Here is a 25,420-nt window from a genome sequence, read left to right as displayed (position 1 = left end):
TTCTGCTGCGAAAGGCCCGCGTACACTTCTAGATGGCAGCCAAAGTTAATCGGTTTTACTTTGCAGTTGGCCTCGTCTGGCGAACATGCTCGGGCAGTTGCCATGTGGGAACAGCAACAGTTTGTGTCCTTCGTGTCTCGGCGTAAATCGTGGCTTAATCCAGCGATGAGATGATTTGAGACAGTGGTTATCGGAACTGTGTGATAAATGAATGCTTGTGTACATTTACATCTAAAGAAAGCACAAACCAACAGCCTTTTTTTGGGTGTATCCGTTTTCCACAGAAAGCACACAAAACTCTTGAATTTCACTGAAGCAAATATTTAGTTCAACAGCTTTGTCCTCACTAAGAAAGCCAGAAGATAGTTAGGATTTTTGACGTAAATACTGAAATTTCTATGTCTGAATGCCTTCTTCAAAAGTTTAGGTACAGAAAGACAGAAAGCGATGCTAAGCTGGTCTTCTCAGTCTTGTAATTTGTCCACAGTGCAGACCTTTCCCTCGTAAGAAACCCGGGCATAGCAGAATTCACTTTTAGAAAGGTAAGATCAGTTTTACCTGTCCAGATACGTTATTCTGCAATTTAGATGCAGTGCAAATTTAGCCAGTAACTGGTTGGTCTCAATGACTTTAGCCTTTCCTTCCTGCAATCACATGCTTTATTAATTCAATACTACATTCTTCCTCCCTGGCTAGCAATATATTCTGCTCTAATACCACAAACTCCCAATGTTTGTGTCCATTTCAGGGTCATTTTAAATACTCTGTCCTTTGTAATAACACGTGTTGTAGCATGCATTTTTGTAATGATCCTGACATCTGGCTTGATTGACATCTCTTTATATTAGCACTTAACACAGTTATCTCTGATATAATGCGCTAACCTTTAAACGATGTATGTTAACAAAGTATTACCACGTTTATCAGAAACTCTGGGGCTTAATTATGCTCCTTCTGCAAGCATTCAAGAAATTGCTAGCCAGTGTTTTAATAGTCGTGTCCAGGGACTTGTATGAAGTGCAGCTTTAACACCAAAGTGGATAAGGCTGCTCTTTTTTTTTCTTTTTTTTTTTTTTCCCATTTGTGGTTTGGACCCCCGAGAGATACATTTAATTAAGAGTATCCTGAGGGTTATCTTCTACTTATCCCCTTGGACTAAAACCCATATGGTGAGCGTTAATTAGGTTGGCAAGCATTCAATTAAGCTACGTTGCCAGTATTCTAAATTTATGACTGTCTGTATCTCTTAATGGTATTGTTAGGAAATGCCCTTAAGCTGTCTACTCCTGCAATCAAAGACATGATATCCTGTATCTGAAGGATGGCATCTCCTACAGCGTAGCATTCCCAACTAGTATCAGAGGTCTTTGCTGTCTCAGAGAAGCATGCTGTTGTCTCAATTTCAGTATTGAGTTGGCAGGCAAACAAAAATCATGAGTCAGGCCACCAATAATATAATGTTTTTGGTTTTGTGATTTGTCTCATCTTGTGTGTGTATCCCCTGACTCCTTTAGGCTATAATTGGATCACATTTTCAAGCTCTTCTCTGAAATGATGATTTTATTTTTTTTAAATCCCTGTAAAGCTTTTAAAGAAAACTGCATGATTCCTAAAGCTGACACGAACTAGTTGGAGACTCATGTAAAATTGCAAGCATTAGTAATGCTGCAGCCCCAAACATCAGTTGTAGCAATCTGCATTTCATTTGCAAGTATCCAAGCAGACCAGAATTCTATAGGTTTTACCACAATCTTTTATTAAGTTTCATTTCCAAAGGTCTCATCTAAAAGACAAATAGAATTAAACAGACATGCAACATTGCTTATGAAAAATTAAGCAGTTATCCTTATAGTCCAATACTGTGAAGCTTGATTTATTTACACATTTTAATGTGAACAAGAGAAGAGTGTAGGCAGATCATTTTGAACATTCAGCCAACAGAGGAGCTGTATTCCACAGCATTAAGTTACATGTAAGATGTACACTGAGAACGTATTAAGTGCTCTGGTGCATTGAAAAGCCACACAGTGTGGAGGCAATAGATGTCAGTTCATATTTGATAAAGAAGCTAGGAGATGGAGAGTCAAGGAGCTATTCTGCCAGTTTAGTAAAGGAGACAGCAGACAGTTGATTTTTGTGCATGCTTTTTCAGCTCTTGATGCTGAAAAATGCCGCACATTTGGAAATCTAAAAGCATACTCTGCTGTTTACAGTGCCCTGTCTCCCTTGGGATCCGCCCTGAAGAAACTGAAGTTTTGACATACATATTTTAGTGTGTGCTGTACACCAACAGATTATTTTTCATGCTACAAGAACTAGAACGTGGCATGGGGCTCCTCTCCTTTAGCTCTTCATGTGCTGTTTAGTTGTAAATATTTGCTGCAATCCTGGGCATGGCCATTGTCACCTCAGACCAACAAATATTCTGTAGAAAGTATAGACTTGAGGGTACAAATAGCTTCCAGTTTTCAGCTTCTAAGCTCTGAACTAGAAGGGAGGTAAGGAGTTTATTTCAATCCTGAGCTATACCCTCCCACTGTTAGAAAGAGCGCAGAAGTCCTACAGTCAGTTTAAACAGATGTTTGGCTCCTAGGGGCCCCTGTTCCTGCCTTCTCAGCAACAGAGACGGCAGCTGTAAGACTGTGCTGAAGAGCAGAAAATAAAATCTTTTGGAAGCTTGAGAGGAAGAGCAAAAAATGGGGGACTGGATGAAATACAAAAAACACCCCACATTTTAAAATTCAAGTATTGAACATAGGCAGCAAGCAGGAGCAAGGTGCAGTCTGACAGTCCGATACCGTGCTTACAGTGGCTAACGCAGACTGGCAAAAATGCAACCCGTATGACATCAGTGCATTGAGTTGAGGCCTATAGCCCAAGGAGCACCTCAGGCTCTACTGATGTGGCACAATGGAGTAATCAAAAATATTGTGATTTATGTGCTGCTGAAACAGACATCACCTCCCTTAGAGTCCTTTGTCAGGAAGTCTCCAAAAGCAAGTCTCCCTGCAGGTAAAGGGCTCTGTCATTATTAAGTAGAATTATTTAAACACTCACAGACTGCGTAAATAAAACATGGTTATATAAAGCTTTAGAGCAAGACTTTTGCCTTTAGAATCTTTGAAATAAAAGGGCCAAAATAGCACAATAATACAAAAGCTCATGCTAGGGCTGGAGGAAGTTTCAGCCAGAGCAGAAGATGGCCGCATGCTGACAACTGAGGGCTCTCTGGCAGAGAGAGAGGTCAGGCCAGGAGTCAGTCAGTGCTCAGGCCACAGGGCTGTGGAGAATCCGGGCAGTTTACTGCAAAAAAATCAGTGAATCAAGGCAGAGAGCAGCCCACAAGAGAGAAGTACGAGCAGGGGCTCCACATCAGAGTAGCTCTTTCCCCCAGCGAAGCACTCTGTGTCTGTCTTTCATGATGTCAGGTCCCATGATTAGGAGAAAAACGTGATCAGCCATTTATTGGCTAGAAAGTCTGCACACCCGTCAACTGCAGTTTTTAAATATTACCAAAAAACTAAGAACCAAGAAAACTATGTTCTGTTACACCTAGGACCATCCTAATAGTAGAAGTCCACAGCAAAACATTTTCAGGTGCTTCTGATTAATTATTACAGATGTTGCTGTGCTATAAAATAATTGAACACAGAGACTATTGCCATGTACAAAGTAGAGTTTGGAGCCATGCATGGTTTAGCACAGCTTGTTTTAAAACAGTATGTTTCTGTAGTTTCAGAACTAATAGGTCAAAACAGCTACTGACTCATTGATTAAAAGGGAAGAGATAAGAAAAGCCAGCATTCTTGTTCCCTTCCCATTCAGCCTCCCCTGTACTACTTTGTTTTGTATTGTTAATGAACAAAAGCTGCACATAAATTCACAAACAACTGATTACCGGAGATATAAAGCCAAAAGGTAGTAAATCAGTGTCACTGCAACTCCAACAAGATTAATGTTCCGGCAGTTATTAGCCCATTAACATTGTTATCTTACTTAAACAGAAAAAGTATTGAGGGCAAAAGAAAAGCTGTTATTTCTTGAGGTTTCATAAGCTGTAGTGTAGGGGATGCCACTGATAAGATCTGAATTGTCAGACATGCCAAGTTGGTGAAGAAACTTCACATATAGGTACACGTACAGCCACTAGGCAGCTACTCTTCGCAGGGGGCGAAGGTTATAATTTTTCTAAACTGCACAAAAATGTCAAAGCAGTCTCACGTATTTCCAAATTAAATTAGTATTCATAGCTGGCAAAGCAAACATGCAACAGAATGGTTCTGTTGTCATATTCAATAGCAAGAATCTGGAATAACTATGTACAAGTCAGTGGAGTTCTTGGGAATTTCTGGTAGTGGGAACAGATACTGGCCCTAAGTCAATTTAAAAAAAAAAAAATAAATTGCAGAAAGCCACTGTTGCAAGTCCAAGATCCTCCCAAACCCCTTGGTGTCAGAGTAACCACTTAAAAATGCATGGAATACAAGGACTATTCATTTCAAATAAAGTCGTCTAAGGTCATGGAGACACTCTGCTATGCATACAGTCCAAGACGCACCAAGTAGACTTAAAATTCTGTTTCCCAGCAAAACAACTGCTTTTAGAGAAGATGATGGTATCAGAGTGCCAGTGTAACTTGCATATGCCAGCAATGTTGTACTTTGTCCTTTTCACTTGACAAGTTTCCCCCCCCTTGTGTCTATTCTCCCTTCATATCAGCTTCTAGCCATCGCTTGGAAGCTGGAAAGATAAATATCACGAGTACACAATGCTCCATTATTCTTACAGTCCTCACTGAGTGCTGGACTGCGTATGCTTCTTTTTTCTTCTTAGGTCATTCACCCGATACCCTTTTTTGCCTTTTTTTTTTTAAAAAAAAAAAGGGGAGGGGGAGTCCAGCCTACTACAACACCTACACTGAGCTTTTTAACTAAGGAATGTCAACATCTTTAAGCATTTAAGACCACTAAACAAAGCTGGAAATCGTGCCTCAACCAGAAAGAAAATAAAAGTGGTAAGAGAATTAGGACCTCATGAAGAACTACAAAAAACTCCCACCAGATACCAGCCATGTTACTATTCTCATTTCCTCTTGTTTTGTACTTTACAGTGTTCCCTCTGCACCATTTAATCCAACTTGAAGCTCCTGCTATGAAATCAGAAAACTGGCAAGTAATCTTTGTTCTAAGCTGCCATAAAATCCAGTGGTGCTATAAAAACAATTCACATACTCAGTGCATATGTTCAACACTAGGCAGAGAACAGTTGCACAGGAAGTGCCCAAGATTCATGTTTTGAAGGAATAAAGTACTTGCTTACTCTAACCAAATATGCTGTTCTAAAGACACGGTACGTTTCAGTATTCGTGTTTGAAAACAATTACACTTTATTGCCATGTTAAGGTAGTTTGGTGGTTACACTAGAGACATGAGGATTTACAACTTTTCTGGAAATCCATCACAGTCTCTATATATGAAAGATTAAATCCTGCCCTCCTCCCTCTGTGAGCAACTCCTGAAAACTTCTATTTGGAGATAAACCCGCTCTCAGCAGGACTAAAATTGCACAGTCACGTCTCTTCCCACAGCTCTGCATTTTCACAGCATCTGCTGTGTCATTGGTTCCATAATGCCATGATAACTGCCCTCACCATTTCACGCTTCCAGTGTGAACTGACAGAGAACCAACAGAGAACTGTGATTTACTTCTTGCTAAGAGAAATGCTTTCAACTTCACAACTTTAGAGGGTTGATTATTTTAATAATCAGCCTTGAAAGTTAAGTTTGAGATGAGCTTTAAACTATATCAAGGTTGTCTTTACACTTGCTTATATTTTAATGGGTAAATAAATAAAGGTCATACTTCTGACGATTCATATCAGTTCCTTAAAGGTCACTCACTCCTTTTTGCTGTGCTCCAACACCCGGTAGGGTGGAGCAGAAACTCCTTTGGAACCATGTTGCTCCTGCACGATCGGCAATGTAGCTGGAGTATAAATTTCCGGCATGTTGTCATTGTTCTCTAGGGCACCGTAGGAAAAAGAAGTTTTGAGGTCAGGCTGAACTGCAATCCCTTTATCGTGCATGTTCTGCATGCCTGAAAAGAGCAAAGACAGAGATTAAATGCTTCGGAACAAAAGCGCATTCTTCCTGCACTCTGTTAAATCAGCAAACTATAAAAATCTTAGTGTTCGTGATATGCAGCTCATCAGTTCCTTGAGCGTTAAATGAAAGACATAATGTTTTTCTGCTTAGCACTAAAGCAACTAATGGAGAAATAAGCTTCGAGTGAATGAGAGATGGCAGTCAGTTATTTATCAAGTGCTGCATATCTTTTATACAGCTTACCACAAAGAGAATTTAGCTGTACTTCCCAAAAGAAATTTCTGCTCCCCCTGGCCTCTACCTCTTGCAGCACACCTTAGTCCTCCCCAGTAATCAGTTCTTCCTGCTGGATGAAGACCAAGCCCAGTGCCAAGCATATGCTTAAAACTAGTTCATCTTCACAGACAGCAGTCAACTGGACAAGGCTGTTCTGACAAAATATGGCATCTCCCTGGTGTCAGAGGACCCAGCATAAGTGGCATCCGAGTGGCACATCACCTCTTTGCTCCATGCAAAACATGCATGTACCCCTCACAAGGCACAAACAAGAGAAGGAAAAACTAGAAAACAACATAGCTGCCTGACATATCCGGATACTTAACAGAGCTTAAAGCTTGAGCCTTCACTGTGAAATCCAACCCTTAGAGGAGAAAGAGTGATAAACCACTTGATTTTTACTGTTACCTGGCATAGCATCCATTGATATGTAAGGTTCAAACGGTACAGATTTCTTCCTGTTTCTTGTGATCAGGAAGACACCTAAAAATGCTATGAGGCACCTGAGAGAGAGAAGACAAGATCTACTGAGCGAACTGAAGAGGGAGAGGAGGTAATATTGCATGTTGCTTCTTCTGAGTGCCTATCATGTAGCACCATAAAGAATTCAGAACCAGAAGCGAAAGTACTGTGAAGTGAGAATTACAGTGGGCTGTGTCAGCTGAATAACCCTCTTCTACAGTATTGAAATCCATCTAGCAATCAGAACAATTTCACTTTTTCTTTATCAAAACGCAGGGAAAAGTTTTCACGTTAATTAATGAATTAACCTTGACTGACTAAAGGGGAGAGGACACATATCAAAATTTGGTTTTCTTTGACGAAATTCCAGGAGTTAGCAGCCTGACCTTTGAAAGGTTTCCCACAGGTAAACAAACTAACAGCTGTCAATCTTGATTTTTACAGTATGTTGACAGAGAAAGGTGCAGTTCATAACATTAATCTCCCATTTGTTTTTTTTCCTGTACTAATCTGAAAGACGTTTCAGAATGTCCCCTGATTATGGAGACCTAATCACATCAAGATACTGTACTAAGACTAAATACAGAGTTACACAGCAAATGTTTTACTGATCGTATCTGCATTGTGTGAGTGCTCATGCCCTAAAAAACAGGACTCCAGAAGTCCAGTCACAGTTCAGCAAAGGCTCGGAGCAAAACCTGAAATAGATTCCCAAGAGATAGCTTCTTTTGGTTATTCTGCAATTCTTCTAGATTCATGAGCTGGTAGCTTGAAAAACAGCCCATATGCTTTGACATCCAAGCTGATCTCCAGTACAGTCAGTAAGGGATTTAGTGTTTAATGTTGTACAATTATGCATAACCCATCATTATACAATTCCTCTAGAGCATCATCATCACTCAGACAAGAACTGAGCTCTACCGGCCATTGTCTAACAGAGCAAGTGCTTTCAGTTTGTTCTCCTCTCCAAGAATGTACAGAGATAATATATATATATGGAGAGATATATAGGTATTTTTAAAATTTTAGTGATACAAAGAAATACTTCCGGTTCTATCAAGGAAACTTTAAATACTTACCCAAGTGCAAACATACATATATGGAGAACATCTTCGCCGGTGAAGTCCAAGTAAAAAGTTGCTCCTTGGAAAAGGAAATAATTAATGACATCTTTCTTCCCAGCTTACACAAGCAATTAGTGCTACATCTATCTACATCCAGCACTAGTCCCTCCAGAAACCAAATCACGTTAAGATTCCTATTTTTATAGTAAGCACCTTTGTTTTTTTAATGATCTTAAAATAGAAAAAGGTGGCCTAATTTCCACTTTAACACAATTTATTGACAAATCTTTTAGAATTTCACTACCAAAATAGCTATACTTGTGTAACTAATATAGATGCAAGTAAACCTGTTCAGCAGCACAGCAACTAGTACAAATCTTTCCATATTGGGGTGAGGGGCTGTGAAGGAAACATCGCTGCAACTATTGCAGGTCACTGTGCTAATAAAGCCTGAGCCAAAGTCTCACCACACAGCAGTGGTTATCGTATAAACAAGAGAGACTGTATTTCTGAAGTCTGAATGACAAACCAAAAACTACAACACGATACAAACTCTTGACCCCAAATAAGTATATATGGCTCAAACCTATAAGATGAAAAGTATCCTTGGTGTCCTGGATGTCAACAGGACATGCATTCTGGCTCCTACTCTTTACATTTCTAATTGAAGAAAAGTAAATAAGCTGATGAATCCGAGAGCAGCATATGGCTTAGAACATGACAGGAAATAAACATTAGCTAAAGAGTAGGAAGTACTCTCTCATGACATTGAAGAAGAGCATTAAAAGGCAATGTGTAATTTATGGGGGAAGCTATTGCCCTTATACACCTAGAAGAGCATTACTGTTTACACAGATAGTATCCATCACCGTCAAGCAGATGCACTTTCTCTGGGTGTTGGGGTTGTGTGTTTTGTTTCGTTGGTTGGGGTTTTTTCCCCCAGTTTTGCTCATATGTCTAACAAGAACAAAACCTTAAAAAGGCTGCTCATCGGGTCTGAAGCCTGAGGGGTTGAAAATGCTCATCTTTGTTCATGCAGACAAAGCTTTTCCGATGTGGGCAAGGGCTGAAATTGCAGTAAACTGTTCAGAAAGGCAAGTGCTTCTAAAGCTGTGAGCAGCTGTGTTTTAGACACAATGCAAATGAGACTATCAGGAAGAGAACTGTAACACCTTCATACAGAGGAAGCAAATACCTTTATACACTGTATCACATACATTTTAACAAAATCTGGATAAAATTACACAAGGAGAAATTTTAGCTGTGTATTCAAGTTGCACATCTAAGAGCATACATCCCCCTCTTCTACACGCTGGCATGGTACAAGTAATACCGTCTCAAACCAAAGTTCCCATACACTTTAAACAAAATGACAGAGCAGAAAATTTTAACACAGTCTAATGGGATAATTCACATTTTTGGAAAGAAAAAAGAAGCAAAGCCAGATGGAGAAGAGAGATGACAAGAAAATACAAGTCATCATCTTGCTGAGTATTCACCTTCCTTGTCTGTAAGTGAGGACTGTTTTCCAAAAATCTTTTGCCCTTCTTTTAGAAAGGACCAATACACTATTTTGTGCACTGTTACCTGCTGTGATTGCTGCTGTTGTGGACAGGATATAGCCGATGCTGGCAATCTGAGATGAGTCATACAGCTGTGAGGCTTGAGCTAAAAATCTGCAATACAGTGACAGGCAACGGGTTGATTTGGGAAGGATGCTCAAATTGTATAGAAGTTATCATGAACTAGTATAGGTCTCCTTTTTCGAAACACCTTTCAAAAGTGATACACGAAGTTAAGAAACTTTATTTTCTTTCTCACTAAACCTCCCCAGCATCCCTTGGAATTAATATAAATGATAGAAGAGTAAGCCTTATGGTTATCCTGACTAAAAGCAGCGAAATTACTGCCACTGACCTTAGGGCCAGAATGTCATTCACATTTTGAATAGCTTTTATCCCTCCTGCTACCGTCTTTTTATGTTATTACAAGTACAGAGGAAAAAAAAAATAAATAGACCCATCATCACCAACACTGATTCTCCACTTTGACTTTAGCCAGCCCACAGATACTGTATTTGATTTGCCACCATTTCATCCCCAACATTGTTTTGCAAATACTTGAATGATGTATGACTTTGGGATTAAAACTACTTGGCAGTGTCACTACATGGAAAAGCAAACACCACCACTATCCCAGGCTCCTGTGACATGGATTTGAGGACAGGTCACAGAACAGAATGGATAATTCATCTCCCAAAATTTAATCAGCATTCTTGGAATGGATAACAAACAGCCCACTAATTACCGATCCACTGAAATCAGCACAATTATAGACAAAAGAGAGTGAATGTCTTACGTTGCTTGAAAGATCGCTGTAGCAATCATGCACACCAACATGATATAAAATATAGGGTAGTCGAGTTGCAAGTTTCCTTGTATGGAGACAACAATCATTCCTGCCACAGCTTTCACCGTCACAACAGTCATGGAACCTGTGAACGTTTACCAAGACTCAGCTGTAGTACTGACACATGCACAATGGGACAGGAACACTGCACATTCGCTCTACTCAGGACAGGCAGCTCCAAACAAACCCAAGATCTACAAACCCTCCCTTTGCCAGGCCAACCAAGGGATGCAAACTGCATATTTTATCCCCAGCTCTGACAGTTTTATTCCCAACAACACACCACAGTGACCTTCAATAAATCACTTAACCTTTCTGTATCACAGTTCTCTTGTCTGCAGGACTGGGAGCATTTACTGTTTGGGTTTTTTTTTTTTCACATGTTTAAACAGTGTTGTGCAATCACATGATGGAAGGATACAAATTTTCATTTCTGATTCCAGTTGGCTTAGTTAATAAAGCTAAGGAAGTTTGCAAAACAAGAATCAGAAAGAGCCTACTTCCTTTCCATTTCCTGAAAGCACAAGTCAGCACCGTTCAGAATTAGGGTAGTTGCTTTGTCTATGATTCACACAGCCTCTGAGGCATCGGTGAGGCATCCAGCCCCAAACAGTTCAACAAAAATAAAAAGACAAGACACTGCAGTGACTGAAGTTGCATAAATAGCAAAAATTGAGGTCTGTGACATAGATTCAACAGCACGTCAGACTGCGTCACTGCCTTGCTGTTATTCACCCTTTTTAAAGTTTAATTGATCACGGTTTCTTAAAAAAACAGATTCATGTGGAGAAAGGTACAAGTGAAATCCTGGCATTTCCAAAGTCACTGGAGGATCACACTGTAAGCTACGAGGATATCAAAAGCATCATTTGACCCCACACCCAGAGGCTCTTCCCAGTTTAAATAGGGACATATTGGCACTGACAAAGTATTTATCATTTCTTTTGCCACACAGCAAATATTCCCAAAGCGAAGGAGACTCTTGTAGGTCAAATCCTCTCTTTCCAGCCTTCCTTATCCATTGAATAAATAAGATATTGTACCAAGCTTTGCACACACAGATTAAAATTAAGAACACTAATAAATAACTTGCACTTTCTGTATTTGGCAGATTATTTGTTCTTATGGGATATAAGTCTTAATTGTTCAAAGGTCTTTGCAAAGATCCTAAAGCTAATGTCTTGCAGTGATGTTTATCTAATTTGTAGTAACATTCCTGAAGTAGAATGGTGCATTTTGTAACATTAATTAGGTCAATATAATTCCACAGAAGCCACAAATGCCTCAGCTTCCTGTAGTTTACTGTTACAAGTCCAAGTTGGAAGATCTTGTAAGTCTATATCAACTTACCCAGCAAAGCTACCAGCAGAAGAATAACTACAATGTAGTTTGCATTTTTCTCCTTGTAAAAATACAGTAGCAGGCAGAATATGATAATCTCCACAAGCTACAAAAGATAGAAATGAGAATATTAAAAAAATGTGTGGTATAGGGGGTTGGCAGTAAATGGGATTGTCAAACATTAGAATTACACAACAGGGCAAATCAAAGGAAAATGGGGATCCCGCACAATTATAGATCAAATTTAGCATGATCTTAGATTCTAATTAGATGAGCTATTCAATAGCTTATTGCAGAACAGGAAACATGGGACACTTTTGACGTTATATTCATGGTAAAGCAGCAGAACAAATAATCCTGACTGAATATTCACATCGGAGATCTCAGCCTACTTTCTGTAAAGAGCTTCTTTAAGTGATCCCTGCAGCACACCTCTTATTTAACAGCCAAACTTATCTCCATTAAAAAACAACAGATTTCATAAGATCTTCAATGAGAGAGTGATGGGTCCAGAGAAAGTCAGTCCAGAAAAGGCCCAGATGCAAGCACAGTATTTGGACACCTCTGGAGCAGTTGCTCTCAGCTGCCATCAGTACTACTACCACAGGCTGGAGCTGGCAGGTCACAGAGAGAGCAAGCTATTTTAAAACTTTTCAGTTAAAAATATTTAAGTCCAAACAGAATAATTCAGAGAAAGAATGGGAGACTTCCAAATTGTGCATGCATGTGTCCACACGCAATGTGGAACTGACACCGGGAAAAGCTGGCACAGGTTCATTAGCAAGTACAAGGAATATTGCTAGTTAGCATAAGGAAAAATAATGCTTGAAATGAAACTCCCAATCAGGCATATAGCAGAAAACTGTCCCACATTTTATGGGCCATCTTACCATATACAACAGAAATGGCCAGCTCACTAAATGCCTAGTGATATTTTCTCCTGTCATCTTCTCATGACTATTAGGTCCAAATGTTATCAGCAGATAAGTTCCAATAATTGCCAAACCACAGCCTACAAAGGACAAAACATAGCGCCCTTCGACAACCAAAGGACCAAAAAAAAAAAAATAAAAAAGAGAGAGGACAAAGTTAGTGGGTTAGTGTGGATGCATGGAATTAATATTGCACATGCACAGTGACCAGTAATGACATCATGCACATTCCTCTGAATGACTCATTCCTCTGCTCTTCATGCCCCACTTTCAAAATATTAGAACCAAAAAAACCCTAGGCAATGTGTGTGCTGTGAGTTGAGGAAAAAAGCTCATACCAGGTGGCATCTGCTAAACAAACAGGAGCTACAAGTTCTGTATCTGGGGCTTATCCTGCCTGGCAGTGCCTACAGCCCATCTTCTAGGAACTGGAAGAATGAATGCCCCAGTTCTGCAAACACTTCACATCTACGAAATTCAGCTGATTCAGTTGTGCCTGGGCTAGGGCAGAGTTAGGGCTTAGGCTGCAGCTTCAGCCCAGAGAACTGTGATTCTCAAATCTTGCAAATAAGTACCATTTCATGTATTTCTAAAACCTGTGAGATTCAGATAATTTGGCAGAAGTCAGAAACAAACAAACAAAAAGATTTTGACAAACAGTGGATGAGATGACACATTTCTTCAAAGAGGTACTATAGCTAATGGCAATCTTGCCATCTCCTCTAATTTTGATTCTTCAGAGGCCATGCTATGTGTTGAATGGCTTGTAAACAGAGAGGAAAAATGAAAAGAACTGTGGAACTTACTCAAAAAATCCTTGGGCTTCCATTTTTCTTTAATAAATATAATTCCTATGATTGCACTAGCTATAAAAAAAGAGAAGGACAGAGAATCAGAAAATTACGATCAGCAATCTGACACTGGAACGCACTCAGACATGTATGGCTGTTGCCTCTTTCCCCCTTACCTATAACAGACACTGCACTGAGTGGCACAATCAGTGAAAGAGGAGCAAAGGCGTAAGAGGAAAACACTCCCAGTTCACCCAGCACCAGCAGAAACAGTCCACACCACCATGTCTTTGTTTTGAAGTAGGCTCGGGGGTCTTTGGAACCTGCCAGCCGGATGTGGCTGTATTTCTAGAAAACAAAATAAAAGCAAAGAGTCTTTGGCATGCTTGATGCTTTTTAATGCAGGATACTTGAGGCAGGATCAATATTTGCTTCATGATACTCACCTGGAGGTTGAGTGCAATACTGATAACAAGATGCCCAAAAATAGCTAGTAATGCACCAATCAAGTTCTCCTGTAAAAACAAAGCAAACACACATGTATTAAATTTAGCCACTGGACCCTGAAGGAAGTTGGAACTTTTTGCATAGTCTGGAAGAGAGCAGACTTTGAAAACCGTTCCTAGATCACCTGACAATAAAATCTCTGTTTATCTTCCTCCTTTCTACATGACCTAGGGCAACTCAGGTAAGTTCCCTGTGGCTATGTTCCAAATCTGTGAAACTCAGGCGAAAGATAACCCTTCCTTAACAGACACTTTCTACAAGAGACTTAGTATGCATATATTTGCATTCTTTGCAGTTTCTCAGAGGAGGAGAAGATAAAGCTAAACACAACAACCCATTCAGTCCATCTTCCCTTTGAAAAACTCTTTTCATGAGCATGTTTGTTGCCCTGGAATTCAGCAAAGTATGAAGCAGCAACCTCTGCATTCTGCAGGTCACATCTTAAGAACTATTCTGTTCTTCTCCACTTATAACATCTGCTGGTTCAGTAGGAAAAATTTAGCCCAATTGATGAGATAGCCTAATTAGCACAGATTTTATGCTTTTTTTTTATATGAACCAGTTATTCCAAAGTAATAGGTAACTGGTAGCAACTCCTAGCAAGCTCACAAATAAGCAAGCTGGGAATGCTTGCAATAATTCTCACGGTCTAAAGACAGAATTCGAAATAAAAAAGAGGATGTAAAGCAGGCTGACTCACAAAGGAAATGTATATTAGGAGTGAACAGAAGAGCCTGAGGCTAAGCCAGGCCACTTGCATTTGTGTTCTTCCAACAACTGTCTAAATCTCATTAGATGTCATTAGCACTTTCATTTCAGTGTAGCTCTCCAAGATACACTGGCGTACTTGCTTTGATTGATTTGGGATAACCGAGTTCACATTTGTGTTCCTCCCTTAACAGTAAATATTCTGTTCTTGATTTTCTCACACATAGTAAGGCAAGGAATTTAAGATTTTAAGTTCTTATCAGCGTAACAAAAATCTCTTTATCGGGATGTACAAAAATAAGATTCACCCAAGCAGCTTCATTCAAAAGCACTTGAGATACCTTCCCACAACGGACAGTAAAGTTGGCAGAAAAATGTCACTGTGCGATCACAGATGTAGCCAGAGGACCTCAGCACAATTTACTGGTTCAGCAACTGGACTTCACTTTATAAGACAGGAGGAGATGGTGCCTCAGCTGAAAAGACGCTAAGTGCAGCACAGGTTTGGGATTGGCTTCTGGATGGACAGAGCTTGCAAGCCAACATCAGTCTGGCCTAGGACTGCATTGTCAGGAAAGTACTTTTTCCAGTGAAAAAAAAGCCCTTCTTGCTGGGATTTTCTGTGCACCTTCAGAATCAGGGATTCAGAGGAAATTGATTTGGGAACAGCTCCATTCCCAGTTGGAGAATAAGGAGGAATTACAGCAACATGTCCTACCTCAGCTGCAGGCTCTCTGCATGACTGTGACCCACCTGAAATTCAAGTGCTTGAATATACAGCAGACCAGAACATCGGATCTCAGTTACTGATGTATGCGTTGGTCTGAAAAGGCACCTAGCAGAATTTATTGCAGCTAACCACCTTTAGACATCCACATCTTTTAACTTCCAGTCCTTTCTTCACTTTGTCTAGCTCCTCAAGACACAGAATTTCTCCTCCTTTCTCTCACATTTTATATACACAGCATATAATACACTGGGGCCTCCAGGCATGGCTAAATACAGACAGTGCACTTTCTGTAAAAAAATAACTAAAACATAGTGGCATAATCAGCTTATTTGAATAGTTAGGGCCTTCTAGGGATAGACTGGGGTAGAAATCTGACCTTGTAAGAAAAGGAATCAGTGTGTGGCTGCACAGAAACGGCTGCTGTGGCCAGTAGGAGCTGCTGAAGTTGGAGATTTGGACTGTTGCCTCCTTCCATTTTGCTCGATTGGAGTGTTTGCTTTTCAGCCTCTTTGATGATGGAACTTCTCTCTAGAGAAGAGATTTGGGCCCTGCTGGAACCGTCTTATCTGTAACGTGGTACGACTTCTTCCCATCCATCTTGTTTTGCTTGGACAAGCAACAATTAGTTCAGTGAAGCACAAAAAATTTTTCTGTAGCCTATCTGCTGCTTTTCTTCCACCACCAGACTACACTGAGATAGGGTAGGCACCGCAGGCAGAAGTGTAGATAAGCCTATATTTCCAGCCAGTGGGGCAGCAAGGTTATATTCCTCCAAGGTGATACTAAGAAAAAAAAAAAAAAAAAAAGAATTAGGTCAAATGAACTCAGTGGTCCAAAACCTGCACTGAAATCCTGCTTTAGTATAGACCACAGAAGACTCCCTGGAATCAAACTAAAAGCTGCACATATCAGCAGAGAAAGATTTTAAATGCCTTCTTACTAAGTCTCAAAAACAGAAACTTGCACAGACCTTGCTTACAAGAGCTTGCAAACTGGCTTGGCCCCAAGGGTGACATATTCAGCTGGCATTTAACATGAGGCCTTGCCATTTGGAAAGCTCTTATCAAAATGTCTCTGAAATCCTCCAAGCCCTGCTTTTAATTTCTCTACTGCCTGCGTACCTCTGTTGTCTGTTCAGGACGCGGCATTACATTAGTCACGCCATCCCCATGCGCTGGGGATGACAGTGCTGCTCTTCACATAGACCGAGGTCATGTCAGTGTAATTGCTGTGAGCTGAGTTTGGAGACTAAATTCCTTAGAGGCAGACTCACAGGTGTCTGGAAAGCACCACACACAGCAAACCGGTCTGAAGTCCCTGCATGCCATGATGGCTCTTGTCACTGGAGACCTCAAGGAACATCAGCAACCCTGAGAACAGGCGCAGGTGGGAAGAGCCCTGTGCACAGAGGGGGATGCTGCTGTACAGACACCACAGGGGTGTGATCTTCACAAGTGACATGTACCTGCTGATCCACTCAAAGAGCGCCCAAACTGGTGTGGGCTGAGCATCCCCTGGACAACTGGCCTGTGGTCACATCCTGAGATGGCAGGACCCATCCCATGCACAGGCCCTGAACTCTCTGGGCCAACCTCGGCCTGCGAGGAATTACTTTAACCCATGGGCTGTCCCAGCGTTCCGGTGTCGGGGGACAGGGGCAGCCTGGCCGTGAAAGGGCAGAAACACCCCGTTGTGAGGGGAGGAAGGGGACAAAGCCCCCCCCACAGGTGAGGGAGCCCTGCCCGGGCAGAGCAGGGCCCGGCTGAGGGCAGGGGGTGTCCCCGCACACCCTCCCCGGATCCAGCCGCCCTGCCCCGCCGAGACCCGCAGCCGGACCCCAGCGGCGGCTTGTTCACGACCAAAAACCCTCCGGAAAACCCGCCGCCCCCGGCGGCCCCGCGCACTCACCTGCCCTCTCCGGGAGCGGCCCCGGCCCGCGCCCGCCACCCGCCCTACCCCCATGGCCCGGGCCCTCGCACCACAACTTCGGCTCCCGGCCGAGCGCCGCCGTCTGGTCCTGCCCGGGCCCTCCGATTTGCTGCCAGACCTGTCAGTTCGGGGCCGGGCCGCGGCTGTTAGCGGGGATTGGTTGTCGGGCGGGGGTGGGGCCTGGCGCAGCCAATGGGCCGAGCCCGCCTGAGGCGTAGGGCTCTGAGGAGGCGGGCGGGAGGAAGGAGCCCGGTTCCGCCGCTCCTTTCGGGCGGGGCGGGCGCATCCTTATGACGCATGCGCAAGGAGGCACCTCCGACCCACCTTAACCAACGGCGCGCACGGCGGCTCTAAGAGCTCGCCTATGATTGGGTGCCTGCCGGAGGGCGCAAAGTAACCAGCGCAGTGATTGGAGGAGAGCTGGGTCGGCCGTTGTCTCGGCAACCAGGTGCACGCGTTCCCTCAGCCGGCTGTGGCGCCGAGGGCCGGAGCCTCCCGAGGCTCAGGGGCAGCGGTAGGTACGGGCCGCACCCGGCCGCCTCACCGGGGGGGGGCGGGGGTGCCCCCCCCCACACCCGCTCCGGTACCCGCCATTCCCAGCGTGCACCGCGCGGGCGGCGAACGTTACGTTGGTTCCGGTAGCTCCACAGCGGGCATTTCCTCAGGCCGCTGCTCCGCTCCCCGCCCCTGAACGGTCCTTGGCGCGGGCGGCAGCCGCTGGAGCGGCTCGTTGAATGGAGAAAACAAAGGTTATAGCTGACCCGTTACATCTGTAGAAAACCAACCCGGCCCTTCCAGGCGCTGTCCGTCCGCTGCCCGTTAACGGTTCCGACTGATTCGTTTTAGAAACAAAATGGTGGGGCTACACAGAGTGGATGCGCTGGCTGCGCGGTAGCTCTGTAACATGGGCGCCTGCCTTTCCACAGGTACTCATGGATCTTCTGGAGCACGAGGATCATCAAGCAGAAAAGCACCGCTCGGTAACCACGTAGTGAACAGGAACAGCACTTAAAACAGTCGTTTCACAGGTGAAGAAGGAAAACCCCAACCATGCAAAGGTTTTTCCTTAAAAGTACAGCAAGGACTCATTAATGAAACCAATCAATAGTAAGTGGTACCCAGAACAATTTATGTCCACAGACAGTTAGTGATGTTCCAGGTCCACAATTGCTCTGCTTGGGGGCAAACCAGCACAAGGGACTAAGAAATGCTATCGGATCGTAACCTTCCAGTTGCCGTGTGCTTTGCAAGGCAGTGGAAAGTTTGCTGTTCGCTCCCTTGCAGCACTGACCACCTCCTTGTGCTGTACACCGCCCCTGTAAGAGCCCTCTCCCTAGCAATTACTCAGACCTTTTCCCTCCACTAACCTTCCCTCTAGTTGCAGAGCTTGTCTTAAGACCTGTACTACCCTTGGTCAGAAGCACACTTACATTTTCAGTGACTTTATCTTGAAACTTGCCTAATCCAGCACTAGTGCAGCTCTGTGACAGGTAGTACTAATGCCAGAGCTTGAATAGATGAGGCGTCCGTGTTTTTGTCACGATACATCTGCAAGAGACCATGCATTTTGAGAAATGGTAGTAGCTTCCACCTCACCATCTCTTGTCAGTGCCAAGACAAGACGTTTGATTCCAGGCCTGCGAAGCGCAGCGCTTTGTGGGTGACACTGGGCAGCTTAGCATCCAATTTCGTCAGGAGCCGGGGCACTCAGCGTCTTTCCTCAGATTTTCAGTTCAGAGAGGGTCAGTCTGGTGAAGGAAGTTGTTAAGAGGCCTGACTCAGTAAATGAGGACAATCTGCAAAAGCGGTTTAACAGCACTGAGTCACCCTTAAAGCCCATTCATCAACAGTTGTGCTTCGAAGTGCATTTTTTCCCCTTTGCTTCTTAAATAAAACAGGGAAATTAAATGCAGAAGTGACTGCTGATTTCTTGACTTGAATACTGCATTTATGTTAAATTTGCCTTTAACTTACACATCCTTTTTAAAATGAGAGCTGGAGGTGTAGTTACATGTTTCCTGTAACTCCATATTCAGAATTTTGTTATCATTGGCTCTTCCTTTTAGGTTTCAAGATTTCCTCCAGCCCTTATAAATACCACAGGAAAGTAATCTCAAACTCAGAAAAAAAGGGATTTAATTCTCAGTCAAAGAGATTTCAGTATAACCAAGTGAGTAACAAAAATGTTTGAAGTTTATGTCTTCGTTTCAAATTTCTTTGCAATTTATAATGATCCTGTCTTGTAACGAGAATAGCAACTAAGTTTAGATCAAGGTTGTTAAATTAGCTTTGTAATCACAACTGATAACAGGATGAGAAAAAATGGTAAAGCAATATTATTGGGTTAAACCTTGAAATTACTCCACAAACAGCGCCCTCGTCTGTACCGTCCCCCCATCTCTCACCCACCTATCTTTGGCCCTGGTCCCATTTCCAATCTTCTTGAGCTCCCCAGGACACACAAATATCTATTGCATTTCTTCTGCAATTCAGGAGCAAATTCAGAGAAATCAGTGCTGTTAATGGTTGTGCAGCGATAGCACAAGATGACCCCTCTTATCTTTTGCTATTCTTCAGCCTGATCCTTCCCTGATTTGTAGGAATGACCTTGGTAGTTCTGTTATCTGTCCAGCAGAGGGAAGCAGAAAGATATTTTAACCGTACTGTTTTCCCAGCCTGAGCGCTGCCGGGTTTCTTTTCAAGTCCAGCCAACGCTCACAGGTGCCAAGGGCCTCCTGGGCTTTCTGGATTCAGCTTTCAAGCTACTTCCTCTGCTGGTGGAAAGAGGATGCCCATGGCCCCTGCTGACAGTCTCCTGCTGTCTGGTGATTACGCAGCAACACCAGAACTCTGAAAATTAAGTATATCAAGAATTTCTAAAACTTTGTGTGCCGGGTATGTAAAGTAGGTAAATCAAGGAAGTATTTGGCATCTTCCCTCTTTCTTCTTCTGCCTTTGGCATCTTCTCTTTCTTCTCCTTCCTTTGATCTCTTCCTCCTTGCTTGTCTCTCCCATCTCAGTGATATCAGGAGCGTATTATCTCAGGATTGAATAACAGCAATCAAGGACGTAAAGGACAAAAGATGAGGGAAAATGATCAAGGTAGAGAAGTTGCTTAAATGTCTTCTGTAGGCGCCATCAGTCTGTCTGGTCAGCTTCCAGGAGTTCCAGATGACCTGATGCTAAGTTCTGACTAAAAGAGAAGAGGCAGAGTCTTAAGGTAGCTTCACAAAGCACTCCCTTCCCTTTGAGAATTTCCTGCTTGAAGGGCAGAGCGGGCAGGAAGCCAAACCACAAGCTACACAAGGGCTTGGCTGATTCTTTCTTAAGCTTTATCCCTAGAGAAAAGTTACTGCACCAGGTAGGGGAGGGAAAGCATTAGATCCATTAACACCAGACCATTTGGGGGCTGCTGACTTAGTTTCCTCCACCAAAAGCACTTGACTCTGTCCTCTTCAGCCCAAACCATTTTGGAGCGCATTCCTTTAGCAGGGTAGTCAGGGATAAATGCCAGTACATGAAGTTTACCCACTTGTAATTTAGGCAACGTGAAGAGCTTATTTGCCTCTTACTGCCTGACCTAGAATACCTAACAGGTGAGTTGACCCACTTTTGTAACTCTGCCAGTTTACCGCTGTCTTCACACATCCCTACGGGTACCAGAACGCTGGAGTTTGCAAGGTATTTCTGTGGGACTTACCTCTCACTCAGCGCCCCCTTAGATTACCAGAATACGACTCAAAGCATTCCAAGGGCACAGAGGTTTGCAGTCACTTTAGCAGGAGGTAAATTTCCAAGGGCGTGGAGATGTCTAATCTCCAATTACTTTCAACAACACTGAGGTGATGATGGGCATGCCAAGCCCAGAGCTGGGTGCATCGGACGGGAGAAGGGCTCTGTAGCTCTTTCCCTGACACGTGCTATCCTGGAAGGTGCTAATCAAGAACGTGCTACCAGAGTAGTAACTCCCCTTTATGGGGCAGGGCTGAGCGTGGGACTCCATCCAAGCCTCAGCAGGCTGGTCAGCAGGAGAAACCAAGCCTGGGCAACACCAGGGAATGGAGCTTGCAGATGCAGTTTTTTATCAGCTGCTTTGGAAACCTGCTGCAATTTTAATAGCCAGTTCTAGCAAATTGGACCAATCTTGCTTTCCTCAGCACAACCCTCTTGTCCATGGAGAACAGGTTGGAGAACCTCAGGCACGTGGCAGGGCTTCCACGTGGCAGGGCCATGTGGAGATGCAAGTCGAAGACCAGACCAAAGCAGTGTCTGTTCTGCTTCTAGTTCTGGGGGTTGATAAAAAATAGCTAGCTCAGGATCCCCGCCTGCTCCATGTGGACAAGCCCTCAGACCACATCTTCAGAAATCTCCGCCTGTAAGTTTGGCATCCCAGGAGTTCAGCCCCATCACAGGGGCTGAACTGAAACACTGCGTAAGTCAGAGCAGCTTTGCTGAAATTCCCAGAGTTGCATCACATAACTCAGCTTTTGGGTTGTCCCAGAGCATTTCCCTACAAAGAAAAAAAATGTGGAAAAGATTATTTGTGACCATCTGCTTTATAACTCGGGTGGCATTTTTATGAGGAAGGCCAAATCCGCAAGGATTACATGTGCAAATCACAAGAACTGGAAACCTGGGCTGTGATTCCTTGCAGTGCTCTTCCACTTTTAATGGAAGTGGCACATGTTTGGGTTTTATTCTTTTTAGCACTGTAGTAGCACTATTACACTTGTCGCATGTAGCAAGAAACAGCTCAGCTGCAGTAGAAAAACAGACTGGTGATTTGCCCATGATCTCACTGTAAGTCAACAGCGTCTTCTCCAGCAGACAACTCTGCCTGCCCATTCCCATCTATTCTTCCCTTTAGTCTACTCTTTTGCAAGACCAAGCAGAGCAAGAGCCTCCGTTCTTCTCCCCGCCATTCACGGTTGTTTCTTAAGGGGGAGCGAGTCCTTCCAGGGTTGCTGCTGCTGTGTGGCCACCAGCCCAGGTCCTGTCTGGATGGTGGGTTTTAATCAACCATATACTCGCCCCGTGGAGGCTTCCATTTCCCCACCTTTAACCTTGAACCTGCTCCTTCTTGATCCTGTAAAAACTTCTACACAATCAAATCCATTCATTCAGCCTTGTGTCTTTGCATGAGTGGAATAATGCCCGAGCTGTGGTCTTTTCACCTCTCAGCTCCACATTGCTTTGTTCTTCAATCCCAAGCATCCCATGCTCTTTTGCTCACTGTTATACCTGCGCTGTTTTCTGGGGGACATCTGATCATTGTCTGATTCCAGCTCTGAACTCATCAGAATAGGAACTAAGTAATTTCCAGGCACTTCCAGAATGTTTTCCATTGGTAACAGGCAGACAACACAATTAATGAAGTTCACATAGTGGTAGAATTCTCTCAAAGATCAGGAACTTCAGCTCTTTCCATCCTAAATACTGGAATCATTTCACATTTATGTTAGTACAAAGCTATTTCTTTCGTCTTTTATGCTCCTAGATCTCCCAAATCCCACCTTTTTTCCTGGATTTCCTGGGATACAGAAGTAGGTCGTGCTACCAGGGGCATTCAGCACTTCATGGGATCACACCTGAAAAGCTGGAGGTATCATGTACAACAGAGACAGTTTTTGATTTGTTTGGCTCTATAAATAGAATCCCTCCCAGTCCTCATTTTGAAAAGCGCAGAAAGAGAACAGAGCCAGGAAAGGTGTGGTGACTGCAAGTAACGCATCCTGCCCACATGCTGAATTAATGAAGTCCGACACAGAAGTTACAGGTGAGATTTTCAATTTGCTGCGGCTCCCAGTCTATACAAATTGCCATGTAGACAGTAGAGAAATTTGATTTTTCTCATACTCAGAAATATTCAGGTTTTCCATGCAACAGGAGACTTGCATTGAAGGATTATAATTTTGAAACAATGAAGACATCTACCTTAATGCACAATTACAATTAAAGTGTAGAATTTGGGGGTGTAAGTGATGGCTTGGAAAATGATACAGGAAACACAATAATACCGTCATTTATGCTGCTGGTACACCTTCAGCTGGAACGTTATGTTTAGTTCTGGCCACTCTGACTCTAAAAAAAGGCTACGGCAGAAATAAATGCAATTTAGAAATGAGAGCTATGATCATTAGAGTCCCAGTAAAAACTGAACATGCTGAAGATGTTTAATTTAGAGAGAAGGCAAATAAGATGGCTTGAAATGTATGTGAGATAGATAATTAAGAAAAATGAAATAGCGAGCTTCTCCCATATCATATAAACCAGAAGAATATCAGCATAAACTTAAAACCCAATAAATTTAAACTTGAAAGAAGGAAGTAATTGTACAAATAGCGTTTGTTCTCCATTTGTAAACTGGGATGGCAATTTACCATTAAAGCTGTTTGGAGCAACAGATGTACAAACAAAAAAAAAAAAAATTAATGGTAGTTCATTTGTGGAACTCGCAGCAATAAGGGCCAGTAAGACCAATTGTAAGCGAGGTTTAAAAGTTGTTTAGATACATATGGACTGTACAGACCATTGCTCTGTTCCATCATCGCTGTTCTCAGAGTTATTCCTAAAAGAATTGGTTGTGTTTTCCCTGACCCTGGGACTGCAGCAACCCCTGTCCTTGATACCGAAAGACCCCATATCATCTCATGAGTTTTCATCCCAGAAATCCAGCCTGCCTTGGTTGGTTAGAGGGAACTTCTGCCCAGAAGCTCAAGGCAGGTGAATGTTACATCTCTAACAGGTACTGGCTTTTGAGGTTCAACCTCAGAGCCGGGAATCAGGTCTGCGTACGTACAACTGATGTAATTGACTGTGCCCTTCCACTTGCTGTGGAGCCGTGCCAGTTTGTATCAGCCGAGGACCTAGCCGTCAGGTTCAGTTCCTCAACCTCCTGCTGATTCACCCTTGTGTAAGTCACTTAACTGTTCTCTGCCTGATGCTCCCCACCCATGCCATGGTGACCAGGCTTCTCCGGGGTGTTGTAAGCTTTAGTCCACAGGAATTCAGAATGTTTTCAGATATGGAAGATATTAACAAAACACAAAGTATTATTAACAATTATCAGATAGTTTATAATAATATACGCGCTGCTAATGGACTTTTCTGTCCCTTCAATGGTATCTTGCTATAGCTGTGATTACTTTTGGATTGTTTTGTTATTCTTTAGAGAGAGTTTTTGTCTTTTTCTGCACAGCACATCTGCATTGCAGCCATTTCCTAGTGAGCCATCCCCTTTTAAACTGCACTTTAATGCAAGATACATCCACTGCGCGGTGAGGCAGAGCATGTTGACACTTTACAGTACTTGATGACTTTGCGTAGCTGTTTGAGACAGAACGAAGACGACACAATTTAATAAGCTTGATAAGTTGCCACTCATCATCTGAGACATCTTAACTGGCTGCATGCGTGTTCTTGAAGCAATTCGTGCTTTTATAAAGTAATTTGATATAGTTTAAACATCAGCAAAGGTGTTTTAAACAAACACGTCTTACCTCACAATTTGGGTGTGCAAAGAGCACACGTACAGAGTTACCGAGACTCAGCTGACGTGGGGTAATCGTGCTCGCTCACACAACCTATACGCTAAGACTGTGAACTTTCTTATAATGACTCACTCCGACTGCGGATCTGCCCCAGCATGTTCCAAGTTGATTAAACTAGTTTGCAGGCCATAATTATTTTCTATATCATACTATAATGGATTCGCATCATATTATTTTTAACATTGTAAGAATTTGCTTCTGGGAACGGCCTTCTTGAATTAATCACTGACTCATGATTTACTGTAGGAGATAATATCTAACCTACAAGAAGCAGAACAGGAAACGATCTATTTAAAAGATGGCAGTGTCTGATAATTTATGACTATAGACAAAGAGACATCTGAGAAAAAAAATGAAGGCCAGATCCTGCAGTCTTTACGTGGTCAGTGCTCTCACACAGGCAAAAAGGAACTTTTGTCTAGTAACTGGAGGATCTGCTTATGAAGCAGTGACAGCTGAAAGTTGATGAATATTGGAGAAAAACTGAGCGAGAAACAAGAAAACAGTGTCCCAAGCTGTCCTCAAACAAAACCAAACCCTATATTAAAATAAAGCCAGTTAAACATTGTGATTATTGTAGGCATTTCGCTAGCCGAATATAGAATCACAGAATGGTT

At 42.8% G+C, this 25,420-nt stretch overlaps 1 protein-coding gene and 1 long non-coding RNA gene across 3 annotated transcripts; one reads left to right on the top strand and one right to left on the bottom strand.

Annotated features, from left to right (window-relative positions):
• Nucleotides 1–8: 8 nt before the first annotated feature.
• On the bottom strand, nt 9–17,382 carry NIPAL3 (NIPA like domain containing 3). 2 transcript variants are annotated; one of them, XM_063355907.1, is made up of 13 exons: nt 17,233–17,382; nt 15,701–16,106; nt 13,826–13,894; nt 13,556–13,727; nt 13,395–13,454; nt 12,547–12,692; nt 11,666–11,762; nt 10,265–10,400; nt 9,494–9,582; nt 7,922–7,985; nt 6,789–6,883; nt 5,901–6,096; nt 9–196 (listed from the first exon to the last, which is right to left on the bottom strand). In XM_063355907.1, exons 2-13 carry the CDS (start codon nt 15,797–15,799, stop codon nt 46–48), a joined length of 1,374 nt encoding a protein of 457 aa, XP_063211977.1. In that variant the 5' UTR covers nt 15,800–16,106; nt 17,233–17,382; the 3' UTR covers nt 9–45. The 2 variants fall into 2 exon arrangements, with proteins under 2 accessions (XP_063211977.1, XP_063211976.1); XM_063355906.1 differs by lacking the exon at nt 9–196 and having other exon boundaries at nt 1,736–6,096.
• Nucleotides 17,383–17,670: 288 nt separating this feature from the next.
• LOC134525410 (uncharacterized) lies at nt 17,671–19,423 on the top strand. Its single transcript, XR_010073763.1, has 3 exons — nt 17,671–17,767; nt 18,180–18,281; nt 19,320–19,423. It is a non-coding gene; the product is annotated as an uncharacterized LOC134525410 (long non-coding RNA).
• The last annotated feature ends 5,997 nt before the right edge of the window (nt 19,424–25,420 follow it).

Source organism: Chroicocephalus ridibundus, chromosome 19 (genome assembly GCF_963924245.1).
Source record: "Chroicocephalus ridibundus chromosome 19, bChrRid1.1, whole genome shotgun sequence".
Lineage (NCBI taxonomy): Eukaryota > Metazoa > Chordata > Aves > Charadriiformes > Laridae > Chroicocephalus > Chroicocephalus ridibundus.
Note: the sequence above shows the minus strand (reverse complement) of the source record. Positions and strands in the feature narration are given on the sequence as shown.

Excerpts from the sequence above, each read along its gene's own strand:
- NIPAL3 (XM_063355907.1), bottom strand. The coding sequence starts at position 15,799 with ATGGAAGGAGGCAACAGTCCAAATCTCCAACTTCAGCAGCTCCTACTG. Across the intron at positions 6,884-7,921 it reads ATATGTATGTTTGCACTTGG|GTGCCTCATAGCATTTTTAG; the intron begins GTAAGTATTTAA and ends TCTCTCTCTCAG. Across the intron at positions 197-5,900 it reads TTGGAGCACAGCAAAAAGGA|TTCCGATAACCACTGTCTCA; the intron begins GTGAGTGACCTT and ends TTTATCACACAG.